Here is an 18148-nt window from a genome sequence, read left to right as displayed (position 1 = left end):
ATATACATATGAGCACTTAGAAGCATGTACACGCGAGTTACAGGATGATTAGTATACATATGAGCACTTAGAAGCATGTACACACGAGTTGCAGGGTGGCGGTCTCTCTGTTGCACACTTTTTCCTTTTCACTTTACGGTAAATCTTAATGTTTCCTATCTTTACATAAGAAGCAACCACGGTACATTTTTGTGGGGGCGTTTTAATTGCTACAGAGAACAGAAAACATTCAGATAGTCCACTCTCAGGAACCTGCAGCCGAAGGCAGGAAGATTGAAAACTCAAAGCCAGACTGGACTTGAGAGCAAAACCCTGTCTCCAAACAAAGCATTGGGGCAAAGCTTTGTGGATATCACAAGTTGTTCTGTTTGTCCCTCCTGATGGGCATTTGAGTGGTTCCTGATACTTAGTGCATCCAGACGATCCGAGCTGAGTTTTCGGAGGCCAGGAGCAGTGGGGGCTTAGTCAACGAGGCTTGGAAAATGACATTCTCAACAGAGCTCAGATGGAAGAAAGCATGGGACCCGTGAACATGTGGTAGCTTGGGGGTGGTTTCTTGTGGGTAAAGTGGCTGGAAAGTGGAGTGGCTGTGAACAGACACGGAAGGAGGAAGCTGCAAAAGAAGAAAGAGCATGGGTCGCATTGTTTGGGCACCATCCCTAAGGGAGCTATCAAAGAAACGGGGGAGTATAAATGTTGGAGCTATAGGAGAAGACAGGCAAACCCTCCACACTGGTGAGTCCCGTTTTGTACACATACACATAAAGTGTGAGGGAAACAGAAAGGTCACCCCCAGGACACTGTGGTAGCAATTTATTGCAGGCAGGGTCACAGAGAGATACTAACACTGGTCACTCTAAGCAGAAGGCAATATTTGCATAGCCTCAATACATCTCCCCAAATATGTATTAGTGCAGTGTTGCTTTTAACATATGTCCAAATATATTTTGATACTTCCTCCCAAGGAAGTGGGGCATTTATAACGAGTAGAACTTAGAAAAGGAAAAAAAATAATAGTGGTTTTACTCAGGGAGAAAGCTGGCTGATAGCACTTTCGCCAGATTGGTCAATGTAAGCACTGTCTTCAGTGCATTGGTGGCGATGCTGTATGTCCCTGACGAATGCAGTCAGGTGGGCATGTCACCTCCATGCTATTCCTCCCCAAAGCCTGTGGTTATAGACTAGGTTCTAAAACAGGAAATGAAGATTTCTTGGGAAAAATCAGAAGTTAATATTATTGCACAGTGGTAAAAACATCTTAGCTTGCTCACTTTTCGTTGTTGTTTCTTTTTGCTTTTTTTTTTTTTTTTGAGACAGAGTTCCTCTGTGTAACAGTCCTAGCTGCCTGGAACTCCCTCTGTACACTAGGCTGGCCTCAAACTCACAGAGATCGGCCTGCCTCTGCCTTCTGAGTGCTGCAATTAAAGGTGTGTGCCACCACCACCCCACATAACATTTTAGTTTTCATAACTGCACCCCCAACTATTTAAGACACTAACATTAGGAAGAACTGGTTTTCATCTCCTTATGCAACTATTCTATTCCTATTGAATTATGCCCGAATACTTTTCTGAGATAAAAAGGTTTTGAAAATCAGAAGAGCAGCGTGATGAGTCTTGTGTCTTACTGGTGCTTTTGCTGGAGCATGCAGGAAGGAGAAAAGGGGGTGACCACAAAAGTCATGGTGAGATGGTGGCGGGCTGGAAGGGAGCAAGTGCAGCAGGGCTCAGAGAGGTGGCCAGATGGAATCTCTGTATGATCAATGGTTTATCAATATTTTAAATAAAGAAGGGAGGGGTTGGGAAGAGCCGGGTCATCAGCATCTTCAGCCTCTGGAATTACATAGGCAATGCTGTCCTACAAAATGACATCGTTCTTGGAGGGACAACGAGAAACAGGAGGAAAAATGGGTTTTCAGGGAAACTTCTGTTTTAGATCTGTTGAATGTGGGATACAGCAGGGAAATCTACCTATACACCAGACACCTGGGTCTGTGGGCCTGCAGGTCGGGGGGAGTCCTAGCTGTGACTAGTCATGGGCAGCAATGAGTGTGTAAATGGTGCGTGATGATCACCCTTGTAAAATTGTGAGCTGGCCCAAGAAGAGCAGATGTAGAAGGGAAGTGACCTAGAACAGGTATTTAGAAGTTCTGCCCCAGGAGGCATCATGGAGACTGGAGGGCGTTCAGAAAAATGGTGGCAGTGCTGTTCTGGCATCCAGAGATGGGTTCTAGTAGTTGAGTATGGGTGTTAGGACCAGAACTCTGGCCATAGCATCTACCCATGATACACCCTGTGTGGCATGGGTCAAGCTACTTAGCACAATAATGCTGTCGTCAGGGTTAGGCGAGACCCAGCCCCAGTGTTGTTCACTGTGCTCAGAGAATGCTGACCAATGAGAAGAAAACTAGATGCAGGGTGGGGGAGGTGGTCTCCAGGAACCCCCTGGAGTGATTCATAAAGGACACGCACGTCACTCCACTCCAATGGTTGGTATCAGAAGGTGGGAAGTGACAAGCACTGGCCAGGGATAAAGACAACTTGAGGTGCATTGCATCACCTTTGTGTATCACAGGTAGAGATGTCAGTAGTGCCACCACCGTGGAAAGCAGTGTAGCCAACATGCTGGTAGGACATGCTGAAGGGCGGCGTCAGGAGGATCGGGAGTCACCATGTGATCCAGCAATTCCACATTCAGATTTAGATCCAGACAGACTGAAAGCAGGGATTCCAGAACACACGCAGAACCTGTGTTCTTTGCAGTGTTAGTCACTGTCCCCAAACGTCTAGCTATACAGTTGAATACTAATCAGCCTGAAAAGAGAATGAAGTTTTGATATATGCCACAGCATATGTAAATTCTAAACCGTACACTGTGGGAAATAAGTCAGATAGGAAGGGACAAAGTGTGTCTGTCATTCCATGTCTGGGAATAGACAGAGTCATAGAGATGGAAACTAGACTAGGGCTTGCCAAGGACTAAGAGGAGAGGGAGGTGGGAGTTAATGGTTTAATGTATATATAATTCCTCATAGGACAATGAAAAAGTTCTGGAAACAGATAGCGGTGGGGCTGCATAGTATTGCGAGTGTTGCCAATGCTGCTCAATCGCATAATGAATGATGGCTAAGCCTGAAGTTGGGTGTCTCTCACCACAGCATCTCTTTGAAGGGCATCATGGTCAGTGCTGCCGAGAAGTCACATAAGAGCTAAGACATGAGACAGAAGGCCCCCTGCTCCCATTTTCAGAGCTCCTGCCACAGGGGAGGGGTGTCAGAGTCAGCTTGCAGGATTGGAGAAACAGCCTCACTTACCCTGAAAGCCCGAGGACCTGAACTGGGGTCGCCAGAAGCCACATTAAGCTTCTGCAGTGACATAGCATATAACCTCAGGGACAGTGAGACAGGAGGCAGAGACAGGCAGATCCCGGAAGCTTGAAGGCTAGCCAGCCTGGCCCCGCCAGGCAGTTCCAGGCCAACGAGAGACGGTCTGCACAGGTAATGTTGTACTGTGACAGCCACATCTACAGTGTGCTCACTTGTTAGGATGGGAGCTAAGTAGCTGCGGCAGAGACGACCATATGGTCTGCAAAACTGCAAGTATTTCCTGCCAAACCCTCTGCAGGGAATTTCCCAACCCCTGGCTAGGAAACATCCCTGGTCTTGTAAGGAGCTGGGCTTAAATAATGCCTGCACTTTTGGCAGACCACTGAGTCAGTAACTAGGCTTCTAATGGGGAGCAGAAAAAACTCAGCGTGGACACATAACAATGAATAGGAGGGAGAGCGGGGTGCAAAGACAAAATTAAGATCAAACAAACCCTACACATTTCTTTCTTCCTCCTTGCTGCGTTCCATGGTCACTGTGGGCACTGGTAGCTTGAAGAACGATTGTTGAGGAGGTAAGGGTGGGAACAAGGGAGTCCCAGGTGTTCTCACCAGCAGAATGTGTGGGAAGCAGAATGGTTATAGGACCTGACTGTCGGGCTCAGAAGAACCACCGAAATGGTGTCTGTGGATATGGGACCTTAGCATCCTCCTTGCTCTTGATTCTCTGGCAAGAGGACTTCTAAACGATTTCCCCTCAAGCCTTCTGAGAAATCTCACTAGGAAATCATTGCACGGCTGGCGATAAAAAGAGGTTGCAAACTGTGTTAGGCTCAGCCGTTCCTCATTCATGCAGAATAATACCCATAGCCTGGGACTTTCAAGCATTTGTTATTTTACATTCTGGTGCTGAGCTTCAAACTTACATTAGACCAAGGACAAAGCTAGTACTTCTACAGCGCAAACTTTGCCAAGTTGTGTGTCTGTGTGACCTGTGTGTCTCCCTAATCGCTGGATGGCATTTCTCCATTTCACAGGAGGGGCCACCAGGACTCACTGGGGTTACCTACGGGCTGTTAATTATAGAGATGGGGTTTGAACCCACACGTGCCTGATTCCAGTGGACACTGGGCCTGATATTGCCCTATTCTCCCTGGCCATCAATACCCCCAGAATACTTTTGCGTGCCTCTGCGGGCGGAATCCACTACTTGGTGGATTGCAAACCACTTTGGACCTTGATCCATACTATTCCAGAACAAAACTGAATTCTGAAGATCTGCAGCCGCCAGCAGGTCTGTGTGAGCCCTTGTGCCCAATCCCACTCTGGCAGTCACTCTGAGTCCAAGTCTCAAGTCTTCTTTCTCCGAGAACATCCTGTGTCCCACACATTCTCAACAACATAACCACCCAGAGTTCACTTCCCGGCACTTTATCTCTTATTTTTACATCCTCAACAGTAATTCCTCCTCATACTGGTTTAGGTACAATGACCCAGCAATACAGCAAGAGGGAGATACAGGGGCTTCCCCAGTTCCCGTCCATTCTTGCTCACGTGACAAGCAGGTGGCCCTCTGGTGACTTCTTTACTTTCCAGGCTGCCTTTGATAAAGGAGTCTGTGCCTAGATTTCTGCAACCATCAAATCAGATGGAAAGGAATGCAGAAGCTATCCACCCACCTCTTGACTTAGGACCAGTGGGGAAGGGGGGGCTATATCCCAGAGTGGGCTGGTAACTTGTGTAGATCACCAAGCCCTTTAGCCCCAGACCCAGAGGTAAGAAGAAGGCCTTGAGGGTCCCTGCTCCCCAAGCTGCCAGCCTGCATCTCCTCCCGTCACAGCCTGCCGCCCCCCCCTGCATTCGAAGTGCTTACCTTGGAGCCCTTTTCATGAATGAGGCCAGATGCAGCCTCCACATTGATCATTTCTGTCCCTCCCCTTTTCTGCTTTCTGTTAAAGGCAGCCCCCCAGCTCCCAGCCGGCTCCTTTCCCCTCCCCCAGCCAGGAGAAGTTATTACATGAAGAGATCAGCTTACCAGTTTTCCTCAGCGCAGAGGCTGAGCTCGGAGCAAGGGGTAGCGCAGTGAGGGAAGGAGCCAGGGAACCAGCGCGGTGCGGTGCCCACGGAACTCCAGGCTGGGATCCCGGAGCCGCAAGTGCATCTGCTAGCGTTAGCTCTTGGCAGCCGGATTCTCCTACAGGGTAGCTCTGATTCTGGGTAATAATGCTTGTCAGCTACCTGTTATTAACATTGTTCCACACTGAGACAGCAGTGTTAGCAAGACCAGGGGGAGAGGTAAGCCAAATAAATGATCTTGTCAGAAGTTCTCTTTTTGTCAGTATTAAATTTCCCCTTCTTTCTATGAAGAGGGATCAAGGAATAGGTTTTTATGGTGTGCAAAGAATAATGCTTTATATGACTTTATTTTAGACTTTTCTCACAGGGAAACTTCTCTTCTTGAAAGATCCTGTACTTTCTGAAGTCTTGTGCTGAGCCTGTCCATGTAGTTGCCACCCTGGGGACCTGGCATGTCCTGGGTGGCAGATGCCTGAGGCATGCATGCTTCTTCTGCTGTTTGCGGGGCTCTGGGGTGGAGGGTGGCATATATGTTAGATTCTAGTAAGGTCTAGTACAGATGCAGGAAGGACATAGCCTTTGAGGCATTTTCCCCCCAGTGCCTCAGAGAGAATCTGCATGTGTGAGAGATTGCCTTGCTTTCCTGCCTTCCTGCCATGCTTTTCTCTTTCTTTGCCTTAAGGGGCATGGGTAAACCAGTGTTTCTCTGTCTGTCATGAGTGTGGAAAGGGAAAGTGGCAGCCAGCATGGCTACAAGGGTGCTTAGATCTGCCAGAAAAAGGAGGGATGTTTTCGGGGCTTGTGGGGGCAGCTTCTTATTGGTCTAGCTCGTGTGTTTGCTGGGTATCACTGATGCCTCTGGGAGCCAGTTTTGATGCAGGCAGAGCCTGAAGTGTTGATCATTGAGCAGGGAGAGAGGAACATTTAATGTCCCCACCCTGCCGTGCAAATGAGCTGGCACCAACTTTGAGTCTTCCTCCGTTCCTTCACTACTGACTCAGAGGGAAAGCTCATCTCCCTCTGTGAAAAGCCCACTGTGTACAGCTTTTAAAAGGGCTATGAGGCCACTTCCCAGCTTTGCCTTTTGTTCACCTTGTCAGGAGCCAAGTGAGTCCTGAAAGCTAATGTCATTGCTTTTCTCCCCGAGCATGCTTCCCCAGCCTGCGCCCATGCTGCAAGGCTGAGGAAGGTTCCACGAGCTCTCAGCTCCTGGGTCATTTGTCCTAGGCTTTTCGCCCTCTGCACCGTGGATAGTCTCTGGGGAACAGAGCTCTCGAGAGGGAAGTGGAGATGCCTGGTAGATTAGGAAAGCTAAAAGCTCAAAGCAGACCACTGGCCTCTGCTTGTAGCTGAAGTTTGCAACTTCCCTGTTGATTTTTTTACTGTGTGGAGTAAATGGCAAATGGGCCTACCTCACTCAGCCCAGAGCACTTAAGCAGGAGAGAGGAAAGCTCATATGGAAAATATTTCTATCACCGCTGCCGACACATCTGGTCAGGGGAGACCTCTTTACTGAACAAATCACAGCACCGCCGCAGCCCCTCCGCGGTGTGCCAATTACTCTTATTAACAGCAAGGCAAAAGGCAGGCTTCAGTTACCTGCCCACAATTGGCTCCCGGGGAGGGCCACTCAGGAATGCATGTCCTGGAGCTTCTTATGCAGGCAGAGGGCTCTGCTTCACCTCGCGGTTGGCAAAGCAGAAGGAAATGAAGGCAGAGCACACACACACAGACACACCCTTACTTTGGTAGTGTGTAGATAGCACTGGCCACTCTCTCAGTAGAGTGGGACCAGACTGGCTTTGGAGTTTGAGTATGTATGAGCTGAATATGAACAGCCAGAAAGCCCGAAGAGAGGCAGTGAGACTCCTACCCTGCTACCCCTGGCACCTGCACTGCTAAGCCATAAAAAGATCTCCCTGCACCTTTTCTCTGTTTCTCCAGCATGTGTGTGCACGCATGTGTGTGAATGTTTCTGTGCAGTCGGCTCTGGAAATGTCTGCCCTACCAAGAGATGGTAAAATTAGGATTGTTTTTGCTTATTAGAAGTGAAATGATGAGGAAGGGACATGACTGAGTCCCCACCTTAAAAGAGAATGTCGTTTATGTAGAGCTTTGAAGAATGTGGCATTTTATAGGAGCGTCTTTTTTATTGCCGTGTTACTTACAAACACGCGCCCATAAACATGTGGCGGCGCCCTTAAGTCACCACAGTTTCCTTTCCTCCTGCCTGTCAGTGGGTTTTCTTGCAGGTTCTAATTATCCTTCCTTCGGATGTTCCCTAAAGCACACAGGAGGAAAGGAAGAAAGGGGAGCAGGCGTTGTCCACCCAGGCTGCTGAGCGGGCTGCATTCTCAGCCTGGGGCTGTGAGCCAAGCAGCAGAGCTGGGACCAGTTTGCAGAACCAGTTGTCTTGGGTGTGAAGTCTTTCCAATGGGGGCCTGGAGGCCCACAAGTGGGGGAAGCAAGTGTGTGCAGAGGATGTCTCAGTTGGATGGCCCTGTGGACATAGGTACTTGTCATTCAAGGACAGAGCAACCTGGTATTAGGTCAGTGCATGGGGTGTAAAAGGCTGCTGTTGCTTTTGTGTCCTTGTTGCCATGGCATTGAACTTAGAGCCTTGGGGTCACTAGAATGCCTCTGTCCTTCACGAGATCGGAATTGTAGCCATGTACACTTGCACACAGTGGTGCGTCCTCTGAAGGACTGTGAAACACTTGTTGAAGTCAGGCTGGACTTTCAGAGCATTTTTCAAAAGTTTTTGTATTTATTTGTAATTGTTTGTGTGCGGAGTGGGGTAGGCATGTGCACATGAGTTCAGTGCCCACGGAGGCAGAAGAGGGCATCAGGTCTTTTGAAGCAGGGGTTACAGGTAGTTGTGAGTCACCTGACAAGGTGCAGAGATCCAAACCCTGATCTTCTGCAAGAAAGAGCAGAGGCTCCTCTGGAGAGAAATTGCATCTCTCCAGCCCTTGGTGCAATTTCAAACGCATTTTTTATTTGCATTTAGTCCCCTATTTCCAATATTGGCCATGGAACCAGCCCTTGCTCGTGTGAGACAAGAACTCTACCACTGCACCCCGCTCCCAGTTGTTTCAGTACCTTTGTGAGTGTGGAAAGCATGCCAGGATGCAGGGTCTTTGTGGAGACAGAGGAGTAGGGGCACTGCATTCTCTGACCAGTCAGATCCTGGCATGTTCAGGGAGGAGGAAGTAAGGGCAGCCAGAAACCCGTAAGGGTCCGTACTCTGTGGTGAGACGATGCCAAAGGTTGTTGCTTTAATTTTGGTAAAGCAATATGGCAACACCTATCCAAATTAAAGAGTATTTGGGCTGCTAATGGTTGCAGACTTTCCTTTTGTGGTGACGAAAATGTTTGGGAATTTGGTGGTGTTGGGGTAGATGCTCAACTTTGCGACTACACTAAAACCACTGATTGTATCTCTCTCTCTCTCCCTCCCCTCTTCTCTCCTTCCTTCCCCTCCTCCCCCTCTCCTCCTCCCTCTCTCCCCTTCCTCCCTCCCTTCTTCCCTTCCTCCCTTTCTTCCTTCCTTCTTTCTTTCTTTCTTTCTTTCTTTCTTTCTTTCTTTCTTTCTCTCTCTTTTACTTTATGCTAGAGAATAAACCTAGAGTATCTTGTATGGTAGGTATTTAACCTGCCACTGAACTACACTTCCAGCCCCAAATGACATGCTTTAAAGTGTGTCTGTGTGTGTGCACGCACATGTATGCAGGTAGGCATGCCTGTGTGTGCACAGGCATGTGTTTAGAGGTCAGTGTCAAACATCTTCCCCCTCCCTCTCCTCTGTACTTTTGTTATTTTTAAATTTTGAGATTATAATTTTTTTTAACTTCTATTGATTCTTTGTGGATTTCACATCATGCATTCCCATCCCGCTCATCTCCCCATCCCCTCACATTTGCCCTCTGCTCTTGCAACCTTCCACCCAAATCAAAACCAAATTTAAAAGAAAAACCAAAAACAAAACAAAACAAAGAAACACCAAAAGAAGAAGAATCTTGTCATGGAAGCTGTGGCCTGTTGAGTCACACAGTCTACCCTTTAATCCATTCCTCTTTACTTGCAAGTGTTCATTGCCCAGAGTCATTGGTCTGGCTCAAGGCCTCTTGTCTCTGCTACACCCCCTTGATATCCTGTTGTCCTGTATCACGGAGATCCTGCTGTTTTAGATCTGTAGGTTCATCTGGTTTATATGTTCCAACAGTTCATAGATTCGTTGGAAATTGGGGTGGGCCAACTCATAGCCCTGGTTCTGGGCCTGGGTGGTAGCATGCCAGCTTTCCCTCCTGGTCACTTCTCCAGCACTGCCTCTGCTAGCTCACCCAGTGCAGCCTGCAGCAAGGAGCAGAGCCAGTTCTGCATTCGGGGGCCCCGGCTCCAGGTCCCCAACACACAAATCACCGGGGCCAGCTGTTTTGTTTTCCCCTGACAAGGTGCAGGGCCCTCTCTCCTGATTGCCTAGGGGGAACACTAGGAAAGGCTGGGTCTGCTCTCCTGTTCTCAGGCCTTCATGCCTGGCTCACCTGGGACCTGGACCGCAGGGTCAGCTCTCTAGTGTGCTGCTCAGGTGGGCGCAGGACCCGATCTCCTTTTGCTGCAGTGAGTGTGGGACAGGGCTAGTTCTCTCATTTGTGAACTTGGGGTCAGTTCTCTTGTCTGCCACAGACAGCAAGGGATGGAGGGGAGAGAGCATCTTTTCCTCATCCATGTCACTTCTTGGCAGATGAGGTGGGGTGGGGTCAGCTATGCTCTTCTCAGGCCCTCGGGCTCAGCTCACTTGTGTACCTCATGCATACCTGTGGCGAGGGGCAGGCCATCTTTCTCAAGTGCAAGGGCGAGATGTCCCAAGATTATAATTTATTTACATTTCTTTCCTCCCTTTCCTTCCTCCAGCCCCCCCCCCATATCATACACTCCTCTGCTCTCCTTCAGATTCATGACTTCTTTTCAGTAATTTTTATTGTGTGCATGTATGTGTGTGTGTGTATGTGTGTGTGTATCCAAAATTTTCCTAAATCTAACCCATTGAGTTTTTACAGCGTCACTTGTACATATGTTTCAGGGCTGACCATTTGGCACTGGACAACCAGTTGGTGTGCTCCCTGAGGAAGACCGCCTGTCCCGCTCCCAGCTTTCCTCGGTTGTCTTTAGTCCTTTGTGTAGGGCTGAGGCCTCATGGGCTTTTCCCACTCACTTTGGCAAGTTCATCGGTGATATCTTTTTTCAGCTCATTGAAATGCTTTGTTCTTTGGAGTTTCACACATATAGTTCACAGCATATACTGACCACCTCCATCCACCTCTGCCTCTGTCCAACTCCCCCTAGCGCCCTCCATCTCATCTTCCAACATGGTGTCCTCTTTTTTTTTTGATTTTTTTGTTTTGCTGCTAATAACCCTGAGTCCTGTATACACGTGGGCATGTAGCCATCCGCTGGGGTGAAAACAACCTACTAGCAGCCACATCCCCAAAGAAAGCGACTCTCCCTTCTTGGCAACCATCAGTTATCAACAGCCCAATGGAGTAGGGCAGGATCTCTCGCCGAACCTGGAACCCAGTGGTTCAGCTAGGTTGGCCTGCTGATGCAGCCTCTGCTTCCCCAGTGCTAAGATCCCAGGCACCTACCACCATTCCAGGCTTTTTAACCCAGCTGCTGGGGATCTGAGCTCAAGTCCTCATGCAGGGAAAACACTTTACCAGCTGAGCCAGCTCCCCAGCCCCATTTTCAGGGTTCTTCTCTCCTCAGATAGAACAATGGTTCACAGTTCGTCATCCTCCACCCAGAATCATCTGCGTGTGTTATAAAGGAATGTGTATGCATGTGCGTGTGAGCGCATGTACGCCTTCAGTTTGTGTGTAATGACAGAGCTCCTCCTCTACTGACCTCTTCCTTCCTGCTAGCCTGTCGCAATTGCCGGGACCTTCTAGAAGGGCAAGTTGAGTCAGAGCAGTGGAAGCGAACAGTCTCAACTCCTTCCAGACTTAGATGGGAATGCTAGCATTTCACCACTGAGCATGAGGCCTGCCAGATACATTAGGTAGATGATGTTATCCAATTATAAGTTCCTATCCACTTTTTAAAAAAAAAAATCAGGAATGGCTGTGGAATTTTATCAAACTTTGTCTACCTTCATCAAAATACTCATGTGCCTTTTTCCTTTACTATATTTACTTAGTGATTTTATGTGGTCACGGACTGGCTGTGTTTTTACAGTTACCTGGCTACCGATTTGCTTGTTAGGGTTGACGTATTCATTGCCTTCGCTACTTGATTTATGAATATTGCATTGTTATCTTTTATAAATCAGTGTCATTGGTTCATGGCGATCTTTAATTGTGCGAGCCCAAAGTTTTATAAAATTCAAACGTCTCTTCTCTGCTCACATGCTTTGAAGCAGTTCAAATACCCGAGGAATTAACTTTTTTCTCCAAGGAGTTTCAAAATGAATCGTAAAACCACCAAGGCCTTTTGGAAAGGAATGGTCTTTTGAGTAGGTAAGTGTTTCAAAAAGAATGACTCTTGTTCCTATAAAAGGGATAGCATTTAATATGTGTAGGAGAAATCGTGGACTGTGGAGGCGGCTTGTGAAGCGGGATAATTAGACAGCTATGGCCATTGCCCGGCTAACAACACCAGGCCACCCCAGCCCTGTACTCACTGCCAGCTGCCCCCTCCAGCCTATCTTCTGTCCCTCAGAGATGAACATCGCCGGGAAATGTATGGTTATCCTGCCATCACTTACAGAAACAGTAATCACAGCTAGTGTGCGTGATGGGGTGGTGGCGACATACACCAGTCATCCCAGGACAGGAGGCAGGAGCACACAGATCTTTTTGAATATAAGAATAGTCTGGTCTACAAAGCAAGTTCCAGGATAGCCAGTACTATGTAGTGAGACCCTGCCTTAAAGAATATAAAAATAGTTTTAATAGTAGTGATTACATATGTATATATCTCTAAAAGCCATATTAATTGATTTTAAGTTGTATAAACATGGTCTTGACATTGTACTCAGCTTGATTTCTCATTTAACATGAATGGCCCATGCAGCTATGGGTCCATCATTTTAGCACAAAAACAGCTTGAGTATGTAGAACTTGCTCTATGGAAATATAGCATCATTCTTACTATAAATATGTGGTTTTTTATTTAGGGTTTTTTTTCTGTGTACTAGTGTTTTTCCTACATGTACGAATGTGCACTGCATGTGTGCCTGGTGCTCTCAAAGGACAGAAGAGGGCATTGGATCCCTGACACTGGAATTACAGACGGTTGTGAGCTACCATGTGGGTTCTGGGGCTCAAACCCAGGCCTTGTGTAAGAGCAGCGAGTGCTCTTAACTACTGAGACATGTCCCCAGCCCCAGATATTTGGGTTTTCTTATTTGTCTTCCTGCAATAAGCATTCTGCTATGAACGTTCTGGAACATGTGTCCTCTCTGAATCAGCAAGGGCTCCTGTAGGGGATTTGCCTTTGCATTTGCTTAGCAGAAGGGAATGCCAAGTTGGCTTCTGTGCAGTTGTGTCCATTTCATGTCCTTTAGAAGTGTAGGCAAATTCTCAAGGATCACCATCTTTCCAATATTTGGTATTATAGAACAGGCTAATTTTACTGATGTGGTAGATATAAAATAGTATCAGTATATAACTGACATTTCTCTGACCATTAGCTATTACCATGTAACCTGTGTGTGTGCACAGACCATGATGTCTATATTGATCTCCTGGTTTGAATTTGATTTTTGCTATTTCAACACCAAGTTAGGGATTCATTACATAGTTTGATTTTGAATCCTTTGCTTGTTATATATTAATATGAATGTTATCTGTTGTAATATTTTTCCAGTAGCTCATATAAAAGTTTTATATTTTTGTCTCAACAGAGGCTCCCAGTTTTAAAGTATTTAAATGTATGTTTAATTTCTTTATGTTGATTCTTTCTGTTTCCTAAGAAATCATTTCTGAGGATATAGATGTAGCCTCTTATGTTGTTTTCTAAAATTATCTGAGTTTGGAAAATCACATTAAAAATTTTTTTACCTTTATTTATTTTCAAGCCTTTGTATATTGAGCATATTCCCCACCCCTACCTCACTGCCCTCCTTTCTCTCCCTTCTCCTCTCTCCTATTGGTGTCCTCTGTCCCCTAGACAGTTATGTACACACACATACACACACACACACACACACACACACACACACACACCACACACACACACACTCCCCTAAGAACCACAAATGAAAGAAAGCAAACAATATTTAAATAAGTGGATTCTCTTAATATGGTGACACCAAGAACTGATTTTCCTAAGGACTGTGAATAAGGATCTGTTTTGATTGTGTTCTTCATTGACAGGACACAATTCAATAGTCTCCTATTTAATACATTTGCACCAAATTTACTGTCCAGTATCAGTTTCCCATGCATGTTTTCTTCAGTCTCTGTGTCCCCGTCAACCATCTCTCTGTCTTTGCCTCTGTAATTCAAGTTGGAGAGCAAGGCCCACTCTGCTGAGCCCATCTCTCCATCTTTACTCATTGAGGATCGTCTTGGCTTTATCTAAATATTTGCTCTTCCTAATGAAATTCGCAGTTGTATTATCAATTTTTCTTGAAAATCCTTTGGTGATTTTTATCAGAACTGTATTAAATCTGCAGTTCTGTATGAGAATACTGATATCACTTAAATGTTGAGACATTCTCTCTATGAACATAGTATACCCTGCACATTTGTTTATGCCTTTAAAGATTTTCAAGAAAATGTAAAATTTTTTAGTTTCTAAGTACATAATTCCCTGTACAGAATGACCTTTTTGCCTTTTCAATTCTTATATGCTGCTACTGAAAACAGCTTAATAGAAATTTTTGCTTGCATGCTTTATCAGTTTGGTAATGTCTCTTCTATCCCTGCTCCGTCAAGATAATGAACTTTTTATGAATAGGTATTGTTTTTATTTATTTTTTTTTGAAACAAGGTTTCAATATGTAACCCTGACTTACCCAGAGTGCTTTACACAGACCAGACCGACCTTTAAACATAGATATCCACCTGATTTTGCCTCCCTAGGGCTGTGATTAAAGGTGCACTATACCACACTTGGATTTAGGCATTGAATTTTATTTGATATTTTTTGTCTATTGAGATAATTTTATCTCTTTCATTAATCTGTTAGTGTGAGAAACTGCTGCTTTGGTTGTATCTCTGAGTCTTTAATGGCCGAGCTGTGTCGCCAGCCCATAGTTTGTAAGATCTCTCTATTTATGATGGCTGTTTTTCACTCTCATGTTTTAAAAATTTTACATGGCCTGTGCATTATGTAATTAAAAAAAATAAGTATGGAGAGCTGGCCCTTTTTTTCCTAATCCCAATTTAAGTTCTAACTTGATTATACTGTGGTCAGAAAATGTGGTGTCTGTGATCCAGAGGTTTTGAGAGCTGTTGCTGTATAGCTGATTTTATGGACAGGCGTTCTGTAAACATTGTCAGATTTATTTGAGAAAATGTTCATTTTGATGCATATTTTTATAATTGAGTATTGGAACTTTAAGAGTGTACTTTTATAGTTTTGTGGGTCGAAGATATGTACTTGTTTGTAACGAAGTATTAAGATGCATGCGTGTGTGCATGTCTGGAGAGCAGAGGTCAGGGCTAGCTGTCTTACTCAGGAGCTAGCCACCTATGTCTGAGACAGAATCTTTCACTGGGCCCTGGAGCTTGAAAACTTAGGAATCCCCTGGCTTTGCCTCCCTAGCAATGAGGGTCCCTATGTCAAGCCCTGGGTCTCAATGACAGTACACCGCTAAGCTCAGCTTTTTCCATGGGGACCAAACTCAGGCTTTCCTGCCGATGCAATAGCATTTTACCAATTGTGTTACCTCTCTGCTGTCACACTAAAATTTTCCTTGATGCAAATAATTTAACATACTTCTGGAATACAGTGGGATACATACAATTTGTAATGAGCAGATCAAGATATTTGGTGTATGCATCCCCTCAATATTTTTCTTTTCTTTGTGTTAGGAGTTTTCAAACTCCTTTCTAATAGTTATTTGGAACTACACAATTAATGTCAACCATAGATATCTACTGTGTTGCAGAACCTTAAAACTGTTCCTCCTACCCAATTGCATTCCTGTCTCCATCAGCCAGCCTTCCTCCACCCCTTCCATCCGCCCTTTCTAGCCTATGGTAACCAGTATTCTGTCTACTTTTGTGAGATCTGTTTTTAAGCTCCAACAATGAGAGCAAGCAGCCCTTGCCTCTTCGAACCTACTTTGTTTCCCTTAACATAATATTCTCCAGTCCCATCCAACTTGCTGTAAAGGACAGCTTCCATTCCCTTTAGCTGAATACTACTGCCCTGTATGTATACGCCACATTTCCCCTATCCGTTCATCCATGAAGACTACCTGGGTTGATACCTTTTGTGAATAGTGACACAATAAATCAGGATGCTTTGATGTATCCATTAAATCAAGGTTATAGATAGATAAATGGTCCGTGTCTCTGTATCTTTGCTAGTGTTTGTGTGTCTTTTCAAGGAAGCTGGTTGAGGTCTCCCACCAGATTCTTTACAGGGCCACGGCTGCTGTCTCATCAGACCATCTTCTCCTTTGTGCTAATGACCACTGGTGTTCAGCAGCTTCTTTTCATTGTACGGTCGCTTCTGAGTTTAGAATGTCCCCATGTTTGCAGTGGTCGCTCTGGGTAGCCTCTTCCACTGAGGCTTCTTGGCATCATAGACTCTCACATCCAGAAATTCCTCAGAATTTTTATCTGCTGACCGCATCCTTTCTTCTTTTATGGTTGTTACATGTGTCTCTTTCTTGCCATTCCCAGGGAAATTGTGAAAAGGGGAGAAGACAGACACCTCTGTCCCATCCTGTAAGATGTACTTGGGTCTTTTTTGTTCCCTCCAAACAAAACTTCATTAGAGAAACAATTTTTCTAGACCTATGTTGTCTCACTGACAAAGTAGGGTGATGGTAATATTGATTTCAGTAGGCATTAATATAATACCATATAATATAATTGATATAATGCCAGTATTAGTAAGATGGAGCTTGGTAAACTGCAAAGGTTCATGCAGATGTGAAGGGTGGCCTTCAGCATCTTCCTTTAACTTTTCCTTTTGCAGTTGCACCATAGAAAAGTAGCCGATTGTGGCTGAGATATCATGAGAAGCTCAGTTAAAATTTAGTTTGCTCTTTGTGAGAGTATCACTTGCCAACAAACCACTGGGTATATTAGTAGAAAGTCCTGTGCTTTGAGGCTGGCTAAATGACTCAGTTCATATAGTGCTTGCCTTGCAACTGTGAAGACCCAAGTTCAATCCTCCAAACCCACATAAAAGGCCAGGTCTGGAGGCATGCACTTGTAATCCCTGAACTGGAAAGGCAGAGATTGGCAGGAGGATCTCTGGGGATCCCCCGCCAGCTTGCCCAGACACCTTGGTAAGTTCCAGGCCAATGAGTGGCCCTGTCTCAAGCAAGGTGGGCAACGTTCTTGAGTATGATACCTAAGGCTGTCCTCTGGACTCCATGTGAACATACGCATGTTGTCCTAGTATGCTTTCCAGTACTGTGATGAAACTCTGGCCAACAGCAACTTGAGGCTCCTCGCTTAGGCAGCCCAATACAGCCGACCCTGTTGGAGGAGGGGTGGGTGAGCCAGCCCCAAAGTTGTGAGCATGGGAGAACTGTCCACATTCCTTCCCTGTCTTGAGGCAGCATGAGCGATGGAGTGCTGTCCCACTCCTCCCACACTGCCCATCAACACCTGAGGCAGGTGAACGGGCTGGCCCTGAGGTCCTAACTGTTGTCTAAGAACACATCCTTCCATGGGTGACTTTTCTTCTTTTCTGCTTCTTTCCATTAACTATTGACACTCCTACTCAATTAGCCATCTCTCCTTCTAAAAGATGTTCTGATTTAATCCTATTTGCTGATTCAGCCGAGTGTATAAATTTATTTACTTTAGCTTAGAAAGCTAATGTGAATCCACAGAAAGAATGCTGCAGTCTCAAAGCAGGCATATTTAAAGGACAAAATGAGTATTTAATGTAAACCAGAGTGGTTTATATTAGAATATATTGAAATCGGTCAACCTATATTTTTTTTCTTATTTCTACATTCCCACAAAGCTAAACAAGGAAACCTAAGTTATACCCAACGTCTATGTCTCGAGAACTTTTGTGTATGGAAGGTTTCATGCTGTGCGTTAGAAATCCCTAAGGCTGGACCTGAGTGCCCTGCAAAGGTTGGCACTGAGAAGTATGCTGGTGGGGGCTGGCATGTGGGGGGCTCTGAATGTGGTGGGGGCAGGACCAGCCCTCAGAAGAAACCAGTGTATGAGGTGGGATCGAGAGATGCTTAGACCTTCCACTCAGAACTGAGGGAGGCATCCACAGCCTCAGGAACAATTTGGGCAGAGAAAGTACAGAGTTGGAGAAAGCAAGGACATATTTAGACAATGGCAGTTTTGTTCTTCTTGGCTAGAACATTAAGTACCCACAGGAGAAGATAATGCATGTAGGCTGGAGGACGTGTTGTTCACAATACAACCTCAGCGTTCAAAATAAAAAGGATTGAGGGGAGGGTTTTGTGGCCAAATATACCAATTGTTGAAAGTGTTCCATGGCAGCTTGTAAAGAGCGGCTTTACATTTGTAGTGTAAATACAGGCGTGTGTAATGCGTGGGCAGCCGTCCATATTACTGTGCCGTTCCCT

General features: G+C 45.7%; 1 protein-coding gene across 2 annotated transcripts in view; it reads left to right on the top strand.

Moving 5' to 3' along the window:
- Thsd4 (thrombospondin type 1 domain containing 4) overlaps positions 1 to 18148 on the top strand; it is a 571613-nt gene that overhangs the window by 395274 nt on the left and 158191 nt on the right. The window contains exon 1 of one of the 2 annotated variants that reach the window (XM_005368485.3): positions 5386 to 5619. The exons of the other annotated variant lie outside the window; for it this stretch is intronic. Within the exon in view, the coding sequence (XP_005368542.1) occupies positions 5548 to 5619 (72 nt within the window). The 5' untranslated portion in view covers positions 5386 to 5547. Of the gene's footprint in view, positions 1 to 5385; positions 5620 to 18148 lie in introns of those variants that run through there. 2 annotated transcript variants of the gene reach the window in all.

Source organism: Microtus ochrogaster, unplaced genomic scaffold (genome assembly GCF_000317375.1).
Source record: "Microtus ochrogaster isolate Prairie Vole_2 unplaced genomic scaffold, MicOch1.0 UNK33, whole genome shotgun sequence".
In the NCBI taxonomy this organism is placed as follows: Eukaryota; Metazoa; Chordata; class Mammalia; order Rodentia; family Cricetidae; genus Microtus; species Microtus ochrogaster.
The sequence above is the reverse complement of the archived record's forward strand: the minus strand, read 5'-3'. Positions and strand labels throughout refer to the sequence as shown.